This window comes from Saccostrea cucullata, unplaced genomic scaffold (assembly GCF_032062105.1).
Source record: "Saccostrea cucullata isolate Sc308-1 unplaced genomic scaffold, CSIRO_AGI_Scuc_v1 ctg3744, whole genome shotgun sequence".
In the NCBI taxonomy this organism is placed as follows: Eukaryota; Metazoa; Mollusca; class Bivalvia; order Ostreida; family Ostreidae; genus Saccostrea; species Saccostrea cuccullata.
This window is the reverse complement of record NW_026921571.1, coordinates 73,913-92,473: the sequence shown is the minus strand read 5'-3', so window position 1 is coordinate 92,473 and position 18,561 is coordinate 73,913. Positions and strand designations below refer to the sequence as shown.

General features: G+C 33.1%; 1 protein-coding gene across 1 annotated transcript; it reads right to left on the bottom strand.

Annotated features, from left to right (window-relative positions):
* Positions 1–1,747: 1,747 nt before the first annotated feature.
* On the bottom strand, positions 1,748–17,969 carry LOC134260374 (uncharacterized). Its single transcript, XM_062742944.1, has 4 exons — positions 17,637–17,969; positions 12,440–12,527; positions 11,974–12,147; positions 1,748–1,896 (listed from the first exon to the last, which is right to left on the bottom strand). The coding sequence occupies exons 1-4, from the start codon at positions 17,967–17,969 to the stop codon at positions 1,748–1,750; spliced, it is 744 nt and encodes a 247-aa protein (XP_062598928.1).
* Positions 17,970–18,561: the final 592 nt, after the last annotated feature.

Genomic DNA, 18,561 nt, shown 5'->3' with positions numbered 1-18,561 from the left:
CTAAATACCAAAACAAATTATATGACGTCACGGTGCTTTGTAGCACATATGTGTAGTAAATCTTGTCGATTAATTATAACGCATTTGATTAGACTTAAGTTTAAAAAGAATGTATTTGGGTAAATAAAAAATAAAAGCGTTAACCAGCCCCAAACAAAGACCAGTTTGGCCCAAAGGTTTATGGGATAAAACCCTTGATTAAACCAGAATAGGGTCTTTGATTTCGATATTTGCATTTGCTCCTCATCGGAAGGAAGTCCACATCTCATAATTTCTAACACGAACTTACTTCATTTTTTTTTTGCTTTTCTGTTAACAACTTTCAGGGGAATGCAGAATATGGTGGTTTTGCTGTTCACACTGGATAGGTGCGAACGATATTGAACAGGAGGGGAGATTTGTCTGGACAGGAAACAACCGTGACGTCACTTCCTACTCCAACTGGTACCCAGGTGAACCAGATAATAAAGCGGGACAGGACTGTGTACATATGTGTCGTGAGGGGATATGGGGAGATTACGGCTGTGATGGAACATATTCTTACATTTGTGAAAAAGATTAAAAAATTTTACAAGTCGTGATATTATGAAGCATCGGATTAATTATTGAGAATTTTTTTTAAACATTTGTAAAAAAAAAAAATAATGAAATGTTTAAGTCGTAAAATCAAAAAAATTTCGGATAATCTATTGAGAATGTTTCATAGATAAGTAGTCTTTAAGTCAACAAGTACTGAATAAAAGGTTAAGATCTACCACCGTACATGTTGTGTTATTTCCTTAAATGGTTGAGAAGGAGACCTTGCACATGCTTCTGGCACTTTTTTTCTCGGATACAACCAACAGTATTAGAGATAATCTTTCAGTTTCAAATGAACAGATCTCAATGGATGTTCTATGAGCAGACAAAAGATTTGGTGGTAAATCACTGAATTGCTTCATATCAGAGGCAAAGGATTGAAAGATGATTATGGCTTCTTAAATATAAATCATAAGATTTGAACCAAAACCAATTTTTAATTCACGAGTCCTGTTGGGACAGTTTTCTCCCAACAATCACAACCAACATAAATAAATCATTTTCACAATCAGTCCGTTCCAAAATCGCTTTAAATGGTTGTTGTTCGACGAAAATACAGGCATTAGACAAAGTAGTATTCAAGAACTATTGCCCTGTCTCGAGCCTTCTATTTACATATTTCTAAAAATTTCGAAAAAGTAAATTTTAGGCTAGAAGATTATTTACGTGCATGATAAACAGCAGTCAGCATACCTTGTTCATCACTCAATGGAGACCGCTCTCTTGAGAGTTTATGACGACATAACATCATGCAGCATTAGCCGAGGGCTCAAGTGTTGTTTTATTGAAGATAGATTTATGAACTGACTCCAATGTAATTGAACACACCATTCAATCGCCCAGTATTTTCATTTTGCACGTCAGATGAGAAGCTAAATAAGATTATGGCAGATATAGTATATAATCATATATTATGTACATGTGTTATATAGCCTATGCATTGTATCGTTCGTATACCAAGGATACAATTCAAGCACTTAGGATAATATTTTTTTTTCTTAGTAGGCAATGCTGCAATTGACAGATACCTGAATCAATATACATCATTTATATCTACTGCTTATTTCATGCTTTTATTCTTTTACACTCTCACAATGTTGGGATGCGCCATCTATCTGAGGTTGTGCTTTGTGTTGTCTACAACAAAGGCAGTCCTCTTCAAGTCTCGCTATATCGCGGACACTGACTTAGATGACGCAATATTCAATGATTTGGATTCTCTTTTGTCCTTGCACCGTTCTGAATCTCTCACGCTGTGTTTTGCTTTGTGCGTAACAGCTGTGTCTCGGCTACAACTCCCAGACAAAGAGGTGTCCTCTATACAAATCAGGGGACTCAGTGAACATAACTGTTTATCAAACTGGGTAGGGGTATTACAATTCAAAGTTAGAAGGTATGAAATATCTGCAAATACAATAATGATTTGGCGAGCATCAAGGGCATATGACAGAAACAAAAACAGAAGTCTGCATTGATAATACATGTAACATTTATTATACTGTTCACTAAATATGAACGATTTTAAATGCTGAATGAAATCAAAATTTTATGGACGATCAAATTTATATATAGGAATTTTATGGTTTGATTGTCGTTATAAAACGCCGAGTCAACATTTATTCAGAAGAATTTATTAGAAAAAAAAACCTTTATAAATCATCTTCTCAAGAATAAAAAAGACATAAATGATTATATTTATATGAAAGCATTTAAGCAATGAATTATCATTTTTTGAAAGATGCAGTCTCATAACTGCAATGGTGTGTGCAAACAAATTGAATAACGCGCGTTAGCGCGTTAAGAAAATTTGTTTGCACACACCATTGCTGTTATGAGACTGCATCTTTCAAAAAATGATGATTCAATGCTTTTATTTACATTTTGTAGCCCCTGTATTTTCCACATTTTTTTAATGAAAATTCCCCCCTTATCCTTCATGTAAGTTGCAATTGATAGAACAGCTTATGGAATAGCTTAATCCAAATTTCCCGCCAGAGTTTGTTTGCGCACAAGCCAAAATCCACAAAGGAAAATAGTGCACAATAAAACAGATAACAATAATTAAAGTTTTATTATTTTTCAATCTAAAATTATAAAATTTATTTTGCAACAGAGAAATACAAATAAATGGTATAAAAGACCTAAAGTTTTCGCTTTGTTTAAACTGTAATGACGTAGTCGCTTTATTCATACGCCAGGCACGCAGCACTGTTAAGGCTTACTATATTAGCTATGAGAAATCAACGGAAAATAAAAGTGCAAAAAACGGGAAATTTTTAAAATTGAATTTATTTTTATTCAGCAATTCTATTATCACAGAATTTTAAATACTTATGGAAATAGCATGGTATAACATACTCTCTACTGTGTAGAGTTTGGTCCCATCGATGGACAGTCACGTGATAAACGCATAGCAGGTACACGGAATGTAGGTCAATAACAAATTTCAATATCGCAAGGGCATACCCTAATTGAAATTAAAAATTCAAGCTATTAATTGTTTCTGTGTACTTTGTAGTTTATGAAAAGTGCTGCTGCTTTGAATAGAATTTGCGTTTAATAATTAAATATTTAAGTAAATAGGCCAATGTCGAAATATGTTTGAATTTTACCAAATATTTTGTGCACTTATAAAATCACGGCCTCGATTTAAAGAAAGCAGCAGCACTTTTCAAGTTAAGGAATATATCCTTTATCTATATTTAAAAAATGGTTCAGATCTATGCAGTGTATGCCCTTGCGAAAGTACGATTTTATGAGGCATTTCGATGTAAAATATACGTAAGCTATACATAAAACACGACATAATTATTAAAATACATTCTCGTTGTAGTTAATTAACAATCGCACTAAACAAAGGCTATACCTTGGTATTAATCGACTATTTAAAATCTGTAAATAATAATCCGTTTAATAATTAAACACATTTTTCGTTGATAAACAATTTCTCAATTTGCATCTCACAGCACATGAAGTACGTCATTTTTACCAGTATGACGTCATGTTTACAAGTTCATCGCGACGAGTGCTTTGTCTACAACAAGCTACATGGAATTTAACTAGCAACTTTTTTTAATGCATTGATAAGTTATAATTTTGTTTATTATGCTAATACTGTTCAGCGTTGCAAATTATTTCATTTACACGTATAATGAAAACTACATAAATGTCAAATTTTTGTCTGACGTCATAGTATACTTTTCCCGTATAAATTAGGCCCCGCCCCCTTATTCAAGCCTTAACAATGCTGCGCAGACTTCGGTTATTTGGTCTTGTGTGTTATGTGTATTTATCATGTGTAATTTTATCATGCGTTTTATTAGGGTCAAACAAAGTAAATGTAAATATTAAGGTAGTGTCAAGACAATTTTCATCATATCTTGACCCCTGGGAGTGGGCCGCAATGGACCATCAAAGATTTACCTTTAAATATATAAGGAAAAAACTGGATTGTTTTTTTTTTCTTTTCTTCCTAGCCACAATGCTCAGGTGAGGAATATGGCCCATGGGTTTTATGTTAAAAAAATCATTTACTTAACATTATATTTAGCTCTACTTGTCAGAGGCCAGAACAGCTTATACGATAGTAATGCGTGGACCGTCGTCCATCCGTCTGTCTGTAATCAATTTTTCAAAACGCTACTTTTCCTACAGTTTTCGATTGATTTCAAAATAACTTGGCACAAAAGTAGACTAAACTAAGATACATAATTCTGTGTATCAGTTTTTGATTACGATGAACGGTGTTACTGTGATTACTAAAAATAAAATTTTCTGTAAACTATCTCCTCCTACTTCTTTAAAATTTTTATTATAAACAACTCCGAAAGTTGTAGTCTTATTGTAATCTTGCAACAAAAGAGACTTATTCAACGATCATTATTATACCCCACGCAACTAGTTGCGGGAGGTATAATGTTTTTGACCCGTCCGTCAGTCAGTCAGTCAGTCCGTCAGTCAGTCAGTCAGTCCGTCAGTCAGTCCTCATTTTTTGTCAGTGCAACTCCTCCTAAACCGCTGGACAGAATTTCTTCAAACTTTGCAGGTATTTAGGACACAATGTGTAGATGTGCATATTACCAGGAAATTCCGATTCCATTATTTTTTCCGGGAAATTCCACACTTTTTAACTTAGGCATTTGGCTATACCTTGAATATAGAGATGAACAGTTTGTCAGCGCAACTCCTCATAAACTGCTGCACAGAATTTCGTCAAACTTTGCAGGTATTTAGGACACAATGTGTAGATATGCATATTACCAGGAAATTCCGATTCCATTATTTTTTCCGGGAATTTCCGAACTATTTAACTTAGGCATTTGGCCATACCTTGAATATAGAGATGAACAGTTTGTCAGCGCAACTCCCCATAAACCGCTGCCTAGAATTTCGTCAAACTTTGCAGGTATTTAGGACACAATGTGTAGATGTGCATATGACCAGGAAATTCCGATTCCATTATTTTTTCCGGGAATTTCCGCACTTTTTAACTTAGGCATTTGGCCATACCTTGAATATAGAGATGAACAGTTTGTCAGCGCAACTCCTCATAAACCGCTGCCTAGAATTTCGTCAAACTTTGCAGGTATTTAGGACACAATATGTAAATGTGCATATTACCAGGAAATTCCGATTCCATTATTTTTTCCGGGAATTTCCACACTTTTTAACTTAGGCATTTGGCCATACCTTGAATATAGAGATGAACAGTTTGTCAGCGCAACTCCTCATAAACCGCTACACAGAATTTCGTCAAATATTGTAGATATTTAGGACACAATATGTAGATGTGCATATTACCAGGAAATTCTGATTCCATTATTTTTTCCGGGAATTTCCACACTTTCCAACATAGACTTTTTGGCCATATTTAGAATATAGAGATAAACAGTTTGTCAGCACCACTCCTCTTAAACTGTTGTACATAGTTTATTTTATCTTAAAGAGTTTTGCCTTTTATTCAAGAAAATCCTCCCCTCCAACCACTTCAAATTAATGTTTGGATTTGTATAATGCCAAGAAATTTTGATTCCATTATTTATGTAGAAACTTCATTCCACATTTAAATGTCCTCATATGTGAGCCATTTTGATGTGAAGATTTTTTTGCAATTATTGCTCTTTTTGATCTATACTATGTATTTAAAGTGCACTGTGCCTTTCATAATGTGCTTCACCGTCAAGTTTTGGGGGAGCGTGGGGTATGTGAGCTAGCTCACTTTTTCTTTTTCTATTTGTTGCTTTTGTTACGTTTTATTTCCGAACTGCTACTTTTCTCTTCCTTTATTATAAGTACAATCCAGTAGAGCTACAGTCTCGACAGAAACTTCTGATTCACTAGACAATGTGAAAGATCTATTTCTCTTTGTTATGAATATAAATATAAATTCATTATTTTTCAACCTATTACATCACGGTAGGGTGGAACGTTATTTTAATAGTTCAACCCTTATTGATACAGTAGAAAAAGCACTAAGCATTCTTAATCCCCTCTGAAAAATATCTCATTAATAAGTTCGTAGTTTGACTCGTACTATCTAGTGAGAGAGCCTTTATTCCAAAGTTTTCCAATTCTTCTTAGACGGTATATATTTCATTCTTCATCGGCCCTCCACACGTTTGACTTAAGTCACCAGGACAGAGAACGTTACATTCACCGTCGGGAAGTTTTTGTCTTTTCCTTATACGATGGCCACAGAAACATGCATAGCCATTCTGAAAATATATGATGCAGATGGAAAAAAATCATTCGTGTTGTTCCCTCTTATTTTTTGAATAGTTTATGTAACATTTTTTGGTAGAAACACTTTTTCGGGTTTTTGATGTTTCTTTTTTTTTTTTGTCAAAGATAGCTTTCTTTAAGAATGTACATCTTTATCTTTGAATTTGCTTTTTTCATATGAGTGCATTAGAAGAAAAACTAGATTTCATCGAAATTGGGGCCCATCTCAATAGAGCTCGCTCTCAGAAACAAACATGAAAATGTAAGATACCTGAAAAGGCTTTATATTGATGTCATGAATCTTTCTTTGTGCTCAGTTATGCTTGAAATGAATATCCCCAAACAATTACACATGGAATGAATTGAAATGATTAATTTTGTTTGTGTGCAGTTCATATATTGAATGCTTAAAGAAATATTTTGTTTATGCTATTGTCAATTTCGAATTCAGAAATATGATATAGAGAATTTACGGTTGTTGCGAACTTGCGAGGTGCATGTAAACCCATTTTCCATGCATTCTTCTTATTTTGTTTCAAATTTTGACCTATACTCGACACTCAGGGCCATTGAGCAATGAGGGTTCTCTATCGTGTCAGCTCCTACCGTGACACGGGGCCTACGTTTTTAAGGTCATGTCCGAAAGACCTGTAACTTTCACTTCTGATGCCGAGCACTTGGCGAAGGAACAGTCACTGCCTCTTTTTACGTCTAAGGTTTGACGCAGTGCCGCGAACGAGAATCGACCACGGGCCTCCCGATCAAGAAGCGAACGCTTTACCACTAGGCTACCTTAAACGGTGGTCATGATTTGAACAATTCAGACTCTATATTACCCCAAGATTCACACAAATTTCAGCTTTTCTGGCCCAATGATTTTTGAGAAGAAGATTTTCAAAGATTTTTTCATAAATATTTAATGTAAAACTTGGTATCCCCACTATGACCCGCCCTACTCCAAAGGGTCATAATTTGAACAATTAAGAATGTACACTACCCCAGGATACTTCCACATAAGTTTCAGCTTTTTCTGGCCAAGTGGTTCTTGAGAAGAAGTTTTTTTTCCAATATATTTCTATGTAAAACTTTGATTCCATATTGTGGCCCGCCCTATCCTCTGGGACAATGATTTCTACAATTTAAAATCTACATTACCCCCGGATGCTTCCACACAAGTTTCAGCTTTTTAGCCCAGTGGTTCTTGAGGAGAAAATTTTTAAAGCTATTTTCCCAATACATTTCAATATAAAAATATGGTAAGGTATTGTGGCCCCGCCCTTATCTCGGGGTTAATGATTTAAGCAATCTACACTACCCCAGGATTATTCCACATAAGTTTCAGCTGTCCTGTCCTATTGGTTCTTGAGAAGAAGAGTTTATAATGACCCCACCCTATTTTTGTATTTTCTTGATCATCTCCCCTAGGAAAGGGACTTGACTTGATTTTAACAATTTAAGTTTCCTTTCAACCAATGATTCTTTGTACAAAGTTTGGTTTCAATTGGCCCAGTGGTTCTTGAGAAGAAGTTGAAAATGTGAAAAGTTTACAGACGGACAACGGTGATCAGAAAAGCTCACAGGTGAGCTGAAAAGGTGCCATGGACAAACGAGTTTCATTACTATAAGCGCAATTCGCTGTTATCTGTTAGATAGCATTAACATTCCCGTAATAAACTAATGGAGACTGAAGAGAGATAAAGGAATAATGATTTTATTTGACTTAAAAACTTTTCTATAAGTAATTAAGTCAACGCTATCATCTTTTTTTTTAACTTTCTTATGAAACATTTTCGGGGATTAAAAAATTATATAAAAAAGGATACACACGTTTAATACTACATATAAAAATAATGTCTCTACGAACTGCGTTTTCAAACTCCAAATGGTCTTTTTTTCTTGAATAAGAGATTAACTGTTTAGAAAAAGGAATTCAACTAAGATTATTCTAGAACAGAAATCATTTTAATGTTCAGTCGATTGCAATTTTTTCCTCTTTAAGAAATGGAAAGTGTACCTGAAGTCCGATATATTTGAACTCTTGATCAATTCCGAAGCAGTGCCTAGTGCAAAAAGTGAGATTATTTGTTATCTTAAATCTCTCAAAATCCGGAGGATCAAACACCCTGGTAGAGTAGTCTTGGAAACATCCCAGTCTTTGCCCTAAAAAAAATGGTTACAAGATAAGTAGGTATATATTATTTTGAAGGGAAAAATACTCTTTTTTTTAAAGCCGCTTGGTCCGATTTTAATCGTTAAAATATTTATTTGTTTTTCTTCTTGAAAAATATTTGTCCGTAAATTGTTCCTACTTTCGTCAAATTATATCCCCAACGTCTTTTTCTTTTAAAAGATATCAACATTCAAAAGTTAAGAAAATAAGTTTTGTAATGTTTAACAAAAAATACTCCTATTGTTGATATCGCGTGAAATTCTCCTCGAAAAATTAAATTTATCGCTTTATTGTTTATTTCATGAAGAACAAACCCGAGTATTTTTTTTCTCAACAAAGTACATACATTACCTCCGGGGTCATGCTTTGAACAAATTTGAATCTACACTACCTGAGGATGATTCCACATGAGTTTCATCTTTCCTGGCCCAGTGGTACTTGGAAAGAAGATTTTTTCTATATATTCCTATGTAAAACTTTGATCGGCCATTTTGGCCCTACCCTACCCCGGGGGGTCATGATGTGAAAAAAATTGAATCTACACTACCTGAGAATGATTCCATATGAGTTTCATCTTTCCTGGCCCAGTGGTTCTTGAGAAGAAGATTTTTGAAAAATGCCAATAATTATATCCCCTTGGAAAAGGGCCTGGCCCTTCATTTGAACATAGTTGAATCCCCTTTACCCAAGGATACTTTGTACCAAGTTTGGTGGAAAATCGGCCAAGTGGTTCTTGAGAAGAAGATGAAAATGTGAAAAGTTTATGACAACGACGAAGACAGACGACGGACAAAACTTCGGCTCAGGTGAGCTAAAAATCAGTAATCAATTCAGTGTTTAAATGATGGACTAACAATTGGTATGAAAAACGTCAGTCAGCATTTCATTCAATGATAAATTGTATTTGCTGACAAGGTCATTGTATCGACCATAGAATTTACGAAATGATGACTTTAAACGAGACTGTTGATATTCTTGTTTCATCAACTAGCTTGTCAATATTGTTGTAATAAACTTTTAAATCAATCCTATAATATATTTTTATAGATAATCTACGTAATGAACTTCAAGTACTTTTATTGTGTAAAATATTATGTGCCTGTATCGGGTTAAGCGGCCTGAACATAATTTTTCATCTTAACTTGCAAAAGATTTCTAATTTTCAAAAACCAATGGCTTTTCATAATCGAAACTGTTTAAATTACATAATTAAAAATTTTCGTTAAAAACTGATAGCGTCATTGACAGAAAATGAAGAACATCTTAATAATATACGAGTTGGTATCAAGCAAAACACAAGATCAGGCTCCGGGATCATTAAACAGTCTTAAATTTAAGTCAGAATTCTGTCTTAATTTTAGAATTTAGACTTAGCAAAAATCGCGTACTTAAGTGGATCACAAAATGATCTTAGCAAAAACTTAGTTAAGATTTGACTTAGCAAAAAAAACTTCCCATAAATCTTATTTGTCATAGTAACGAGGAACTCTTCAGTATAAAGGTAGAAAAGCCATTTGTATAGTTAGAGATAAATAAACGTCTCTTTATCATGTTTATATAAAAAATAATACATTGTGTAGTGTGTACCACGTTTGAAGGGACATGGCACCACACCCCTTCGCACAAAACTTAGATCCGCCACTGCAAGGAACTCTTCAATGCGTGAAGGTACAAAACTTTATCGTCTGCTTACATTGAAAACAGACTTAAGATCGATCTTAAAAGCTTAAGACTGCCTATAAGCAGTCTTAAAATTTTAGACAAAATTCCAGTCTTAACTCTAAGTCATTTTTTGTGATCCACTTCAATATCAATCTTAAATTTTAAGTGCAATTTTTTGAGTTAAGTTTGACTTAAGACTTAAGACAGTTTCATGATCCCGGAGCCTGTAATCCGCACTGATGATCTTGTAAATCCTCTGGTACCTACTCCAACAGGACCTTGTTTTATACGTTTTAATCCGAAAAAATTGTCTCTACGTGTCCCTGTTTAATTAAAGCACATTGATACTCTGATAACAGAGATTACTCTGAACGATACAAATGTCTATTATTCCTTTACAAATATGTCAAGTTTAATTGCCTTTTTTTTTTTTATTTTGCCCCGCATGCCATGCTATGATTGTTTTTATTTTATTCAGTATATATACGAGGGTTGTTCGAAAAGTTCGTGGACGATGTCCATCTTCGTTACATTACTCACTGGAAATTTAAAACAAGCACATTATAATATGTAAAAATATTTGTTTTGTTGATGTGTGAACTTTCCGTCCATTCGATTTAGCACAAATAAATTTACTTCATTCTAAAATCATTATGTTTTGTATCCGCGGAGCACACAAAACGGCAATGTAACGTCAACACATAGCGTCGAGAATTATAATAGATACTTTACCTATACATTTCACACAGGATATTCCAATGTCCATTCATTTAATCAATCTTTTTCTAATAGTTGATATTTATTTTTTAAGACTTGATCTCATTGTATAATTTCCTTTGTTAAGGTTTTTAATTTCTTTTAGTGCTTAACTCTGCTTTCAATTACGTTTCAAATTTTAAAGTTTTGTACAGATGTTTACAGTAAAACCGTTTCTTCACAGGTCATCATAATCCGATACAGAGTCTCTGTCAGTCAAATATTGCCTATACTATTTATACACACATGCACAACTTGCTTGTGACATATTTTCTTGATTCCTTCAACATTTTTACAGTTTACTCAGGATTTTTACTGAGAAAAACGCAAAATTGCTTCGGTATCTGCTGCTCCGTGACGTTCTAAAACGTCATCGTTTTTGTTGTTGTCAATAAGGACTATTTACTCTTCTCAAGTTGATTTTTTTTCAACAAAGCTAAATATAAAACCATAATTTGGTACATGTATCGATGTAACAATTCTTAATTTAAATCTCTAGGTAGTTTTTTGTTTTTCCTCCATTTTACAGAGAATATTGCTATAGACAATATTTATTGTATTGTCTGTAACTTACTAAATTTTGACCTGCTCCGCGATCCGATTTTTGCCTTTTTAAAACCTGGATAAGTTTTTTTATCAATCAAAAAATTTTGTCAAAATTATTACATATCATTTGGATTAATTGTTAAAATGTTTCTACCAAGTTTGGATAACATATGACGTCAAATAAAAAAGATATGACAGTTGTCCACGAACTTTTCGAACAACCCTCGTATATATGATTTTGCAAATCATAAAAGTTAAAGGAAAATTTCATATGAGTGAGCAGAGGGTATATGAACCTTAAAGCCGCGGCGTTAATATAAAATTTTACTGCAAGCCTCTAGCGACTGCTAAATTCATTTAAGAGCTTAACAAAACACGAATGTTTCACGTATATGCATAACTTCTTTTCTTTTTTTCTTCATAAAATGCAACTGAACAAATAAAAAAATATAATCAATTTTTAGCATAGCAACTATCGATTTATTGCAGGCACACTTTAAGATTAAAGCTGTTTTCAAATTTACGAGAAAAAAAATTACCATTACAACTCATATCACTGTTCCATTTCCCATTCTTGTTACATATAAAGATTCCACTTCCGTTTTGCTGGTACTCATTAGAACATTTGACATGTATTCGCCTTTCCACACCAATACCGTCCCACCGCTCCACGACGTCTGACGACATCCTACTGGTGAAAGGGATCCCACAATCTGTTATCGGAAAACATTACAAAATTAATGTAAAATTTAAAAAAAAAAGATTTTTTTTTTTAAACGAATTTTTAAGAAAACCTTTCTCTAGAATTGGCTATTTAAACCTAGTAGAATAATTATCAAACATAAAGACCAAGGCTGGCAATGTTTACATATTATGTTGCAAAAGTGTAATGAACAATCAGTTATCAATTTTTCAAAAGAATTCAAGGTAGAAATAAAACAGATAAAATAAATTTTCAATATTTTCAGTAACTTATCGCTACAAAAATATTTAAGGAGAACAAACCTAATATTTGACAGGAAGTGTTACATCCTATCTGGATACATTTTTCATTGATTTCACAGACTTTACTGGAGCACGGCCCTGCTAGTTCCTGTAATAAAATCAGCACATTAATAGGAAGCTTAATCACCAGAGATTTACTGGTTCTTAAGCTTCATGTCTTTTGAGAAAGTGTTATTGCAGAATATAAAAACAAATAGAAAAACATTTAGTTATATGAATTATTAAATGAAATAAACCATCTCTAATTAAAAAAAAATCCATAGAATATATTTGCTTTATTTTTTTCGATGCTATCAGAATGTCTTGTGTTTGCATCTCGGAAAGCAGCATTTTTCGCTGCAACAAAAGGGTAGGATGCTCATTCTTTATTTATTAATTTAAAATTTGTTAAACCAGTCACTATTTGTTATAGCTCTTTTTCTACAATAATCAGAAAAGATTAATAAATAGAGGCAAATATTTGTTAAAAGTGAAACAAAAATATAAATATAAATCCAAGTAATATATTATCTTAAATGACAAATTATGAATGATTGAATGCTGACCCAAAACCGAACAGACTTATATCACAGATCCCATTAAAAAAATGTGTGCAACAAATATATATGAGCAATAAAATGTTGTGTTAATTACAACTGCACATACCTATAAAAATATTTTTCAAATGATATCAACAAATGTTAAATTCATTATACCAATTTCTATGAATTAGTCGTAATGATTTGAAAGTGTTATAACAAGTTTATTGAATTCATCATTCTTTAATTTTTAATTAACTACCGTATATACTCGCCTATAAGTCGGTATTTTGGGCGTTAATTTTTTATCCAAAACTCTATGTCCGACTGAATTAAAGGCGAGTCATTAAATAATTGTTATTTTCTAGAAGGCGAAAAGTAGTATCATATAGGCATATTCGACGATTATCGAAGTCTGGATATACAATGTATATAACTATGTATTTATGCTTAGATTAGGCAAAAAGTACAAGTAATTACATCATAATTCGTTTCATTATTACTTTTTTGTTTAATATATGTTTTAAAATCAAATAGCATAGCCATCTTGAACAATATTATATGAAAGTGAAACCTGGATAAAACACTCTTGTGGATTTTCACGAACTGGTGAACCGAATGTGTCAAAAAATGTACCGACTTTTACGCGGGTCAATGACAAATCCCACAAAAATACGGTCAAATAATACAACCAACTTATAGCAGGGTATACACGGTAACGTCGTTGAAACGATTAAAAAAAACTGTTATAAAAATGTATTTAAATAAATTCTAAATCAAATTAAATTTATTTAATCAACTTTCAAAGTTTGTTATAACGAGTTAAATTCGTTTTATCAAATTCATGAATCAGGGCCTTCAAGACTTCGATTTAATGAATTGTCGTATTCGTTTTAACGATTATGTTTGGTTATAACAAATCATGAAACTCGTTGAAACGAATCCCTTCCGTTTTAAAAAGTTTCAGAATCTGTTAAAACGAGTAAATTGTATCAACAATTTTTTTGAATTTTTTAAAAATGAAATCAACAAATTTGTCATAACAGATTAAATTGCATCTCAAAACAATAAGTTAACAATCCATTAGTTTTTTCAGGCACTACAATTCATATCCGGAAAGTCAATATATTTTGTTCAATATATCCTAGGCACGTCGCTCTTTAGCAGCAATACATGCAACACATTTTCTACGAACATCACGTATGATTAAAATGAATATTTGATGAGGAATGAATAAACGTTATATATACAATCATTAATTGAAGTCAAAGAGAATTTTCTTTTTTCCTGATTTTTATGATTTTCTTTGAAAAGGAATGATTATATGTAGGCGATGAAATATAACAACAATCAATTTCCCATGTGCACATTCTAACTCAGCTACAAATAGATCAGCACCTCCTTTTATGTCTATGGAAGCAAAAAAATTGACAATCCCAAGACGTTCTTTAAATAATCCCAAAAAGCTTTTACGGATTCGCTATTACGCATCACACGCATATCAGCGATGATATAATGTCCCCTCTACATCATTTGCGCGAGGGGCTGATGTTAAAATAAAATGAAACCTCAATCATTCAACTAGCGTTCGAGTTGGGTTATACATGTACTTACTCAATATCGAGTCCTGCGAATTGAAGTACGTTAGGTCGATCACTATTTATTACAATGTAAATTTCGCACCTTTTCACCAGTATTGAAGTCTTTCCAGGACTGTACAGAAATAGTCATACTGAGGCAGTACTGATTGATTGATTGATTGTATACTGTTTTACGTCCCGTTCCAGAATATTTCACTGATATGGAGACGTCAGCATTGCCGGTGAAGGGCTGCAAATTTAGGCCTATGCTCGGCACTCAGGGCCTTTGAGCAGGCAGGGATCTTTATAGTGCCACACCTGCTGTGATACGGGGCCTCGATTTATACGGTCTCATCCGAAGGACCGCCCCATTTAATCGCCTTTTACGACAAGCAAGGGGGTAGTGAGGACCTATTCTAACCCGGATTCCTACGGGATGAAGCAGTACTGAAAGACGGGGTTAAAATAATCTTCCTTCTAGATTTCACAAATTTCAGTTTATAGATTTCTTGATACTGAATTTAATTTTAATCAACATACAAAAAACAAAACTGTGAATAAGTAAACTTCATCTTTTTATTCACTTTAAAATGGAAAATTTAATAATTACTAAGTCTAGAAACCTCTTTGAATTTTCCAAATTTAACGGATCTAGTCCGGATTAATATTATTCCGGAAGTGAACAATGATGTCGATTAATATCATCACGGGTCTTTCCGTCAAGATAAGAATAACAACCTCGGATGTATTAATAATATCGGATCTTAAGATTAAATTGATACATTTTCTGTTTAATTAAATATGAGACAGACGGAGTTTGAAGTCCTTTCTTTAGTATATTTTATCATTTAATTGAATAAAGGTTAACTCAATATTCCAGTTAAATGTCTCCAATCATTTATTTCATGGAACTGGAAAATGTAGGTCTGTTATGGGTTTTACCATATGCATTCGAGGTCGTGTTTCCGCTATAGTCGTAAAGGCCCAAAAATTGCGATTGTGATGCCTATGTGAGAAGAAAGAAAATGCAGATATGACCACTACTCAAGGAAGGAGGAAATCACAGACAAAGCATTAAGCATCATTGTCAAGACAAAAAACTTGCGGTACAGACTGGATACTGTAGTCAGTTTATCTACACACTTACATGACAATGCGCACTCAGAAGGTGTGATGAATCACTTTAATCAAATACAAGCGAATATTCCCCGGTAAATAAATACAAAGTACAAAAATGATTAGACTTTTAGTACTTGTATTTTAATCATGAAACTTAATCAAAACAAAATCTTTAGAAAGAAAGAATTTTTATTTTGCTTTTTATCAACTATAGATCACTTGTTGGTATCCATTGATATACAGTACGACAAAGAACAAAATAACCTGTCCTTGAAGACAAGAAAATGAATAATCTGTCCCAACAAAATTTGTCAGCCCCTTCCCTACCCTCAGCATCAAATGGTCATCCTCTAATGAGATTCAGCATTCACGAAAATCATTTCTTTCTTTCGATAATTGCGTTGGGTCCCTTTTTGTATATGTATTGATTAAGTAAAAAACAAATTTAGTATGTTACCGGTCTTTGTGTTTTTTACGATAACTAAAATCCATATGATTATTTTAATCTACTTTGATTACCAACCGTCTGATATAAACTTCAATAAAATATATATTTATGTCGCTAGTAGATTTGTTTGTTTGTATGTTGTCTAACGTCCCACTTTTTCATTCATATGTGGACGCCACCACTTACCGGTGGAGAACTGCAGTGGGATTCGAACCTGCGACATAATGATCAACTCTTGACTTCGCTTCTCTTAAGCAGACGTTCTAACCACAGTTACGGATCCAAATCTGTATTCCTGTGTCGAAAAAGTAAAATATAGATTTTTCTTGGTCTTTTGAGAAAGACTACACCCTTCAGTGGAATTGAGTAAAGGACTTTATTCGGTTATACAGTAACCAATTTTTGCCCTCCAAATCAAACTTCGACGGAGACATTTTTTATTATGTTCTAAAACAAGTGGATATATGCCGACTTCGTAGCACTGAATATTTTCATCAGCACGAAAACGACGTAAATTAAAATTTTTCATTATTTAAGAAATAAGGTATCATTTTTAAACATCTATAATGAGATTATAAGGGCTTTATTATGAATTTAATCTCGTACCAACCAATATTTATAGCCCGATAGATGTTTTAAAATGATACCTTAGTATTACTTGTATTTAAATTTGTGACTTATTCATACTTTATATTTGCCGACTGTGACTTTAATCAGGTGAAATGCGATATTTGTCAAACCCAACGGCATGTATGTAATCCACTGAACGCGCGTCGACCCTTAATGACGTTACAGAGAAATTATGTCGAATGTTTTTATGTTCTAAACGAACATCTATGAACTCTTTACCCTGTACCTGTAATTATACAGTTATAGATACGCATTGCTTCCAGTAGTGTTATATATAGCAAAACATTTGCAAATGTAAATATTTCTACAGAAAAATATATATATTACATCGATATTTTCAGAGAAAATCACCGAGCGCAGCTCTAATCATGCTCAATTTTTGATATAACATGCAGAATGATAATATTAATGAAATACATAAATATTGTTCCTGAGCAAACTTGCCTTCTATAAATTCTATAGCTAAAATTGTTGAAATTCTGTCCATTGTCTTTTTTCTAAAAAAATATAAATCAATAAACTATTTTGAAACTAATATGTTCTGTTTAAACAATAGTTTTATGCAATTTATGGAATTCGGCACTTTTCAAAAATATTTCAAAATTTGACTTTTGTTGGGGCAAGTATATGCAATATACCGCATATAACGTTTAAAAAAAAATATTTTGAAGACCTGATTATATTGCATTTACGTATATTGAATCAAAGCAGATGTCGTGTTCAAAAAGAGCAATTTCCATCAAAAAGCATTAAATGTTGGAGTGACAGCACTGAAAAAACAATTCATCTCCGAATGTTGGCATAACCAATATGTGACATAATCTTAAATACATATCTTATACTTATACAAGATAATGAAGTGTGTGTTATAGTCTTACCAATATATATAAAGTATACCCTACCTTGTCCCAGTCCTGTCTTTCGCTGTAGATCCATCCTTCATTCTCTACAAATTTCCCTGGTACACTGGTCTTGTTTTCATAATTAAGTTCACAGTAGTTTGCTCCTTTATAATAATTAAGTGAGTAACATCGAGTAGTCCGGAGACATTCTCCCACACAGTCTAGAATACTGTACTCGACGAAGGAGTCTATCATGGGCCTATCCAGTCTAAATCCATAGTGTAACTTAGAATACCCCGAAGTTAAGTTTCCAATTGACTTGTAAGGTATGCCTAAGAAAATAAGCAAGTATAAGACACATGCCCGATCGGCCATCTGTGCCCGAGCCAGCATTCTTCTCGTATGATGCCAGTTAATGATATAGCGATAAAAAGATGATATCAGAAAGTTGTGTATATTTAATGCATTACATATATTCCGCTCTCGTTTCAACTAGCTACCTGACTTCTTTTCAAAAGAATTCAAATAGAAATATACTTCGATTTTTTATATATTACATTTAATTGCTTCCTGTGAAAGTGTCAATTATAACGACTGGAAAAAATCGATGTTTAGAATCGTTATACATTTTTTTATCAATTCTACCTAAGATACTGGGGAAAAGTCAATTAAATGACTTTTTATTGACATGATTTTAAATGATTTTTTTTTAAAAATAGTTAAATGAGCTTTGGTACGAATTCTCATTAGTTATTTATTATTTACAACTCGGCATGACAATCAGAAACAGTGAAAACAGAATATCATTCCGATTAGATATAAAGGGAATTCAATATTTCTTACTGTCGCACGCGGGCCGATTGGTCGCCACACGAAAGGAAAACAAGGACTAAGTTCTTTACATTCATCACATTTATTAAGCCTAATACATAATTAAAAGTTGTGGATCTGTATGCTGTTTGGCTTCCTGATCCAATATGGGTTC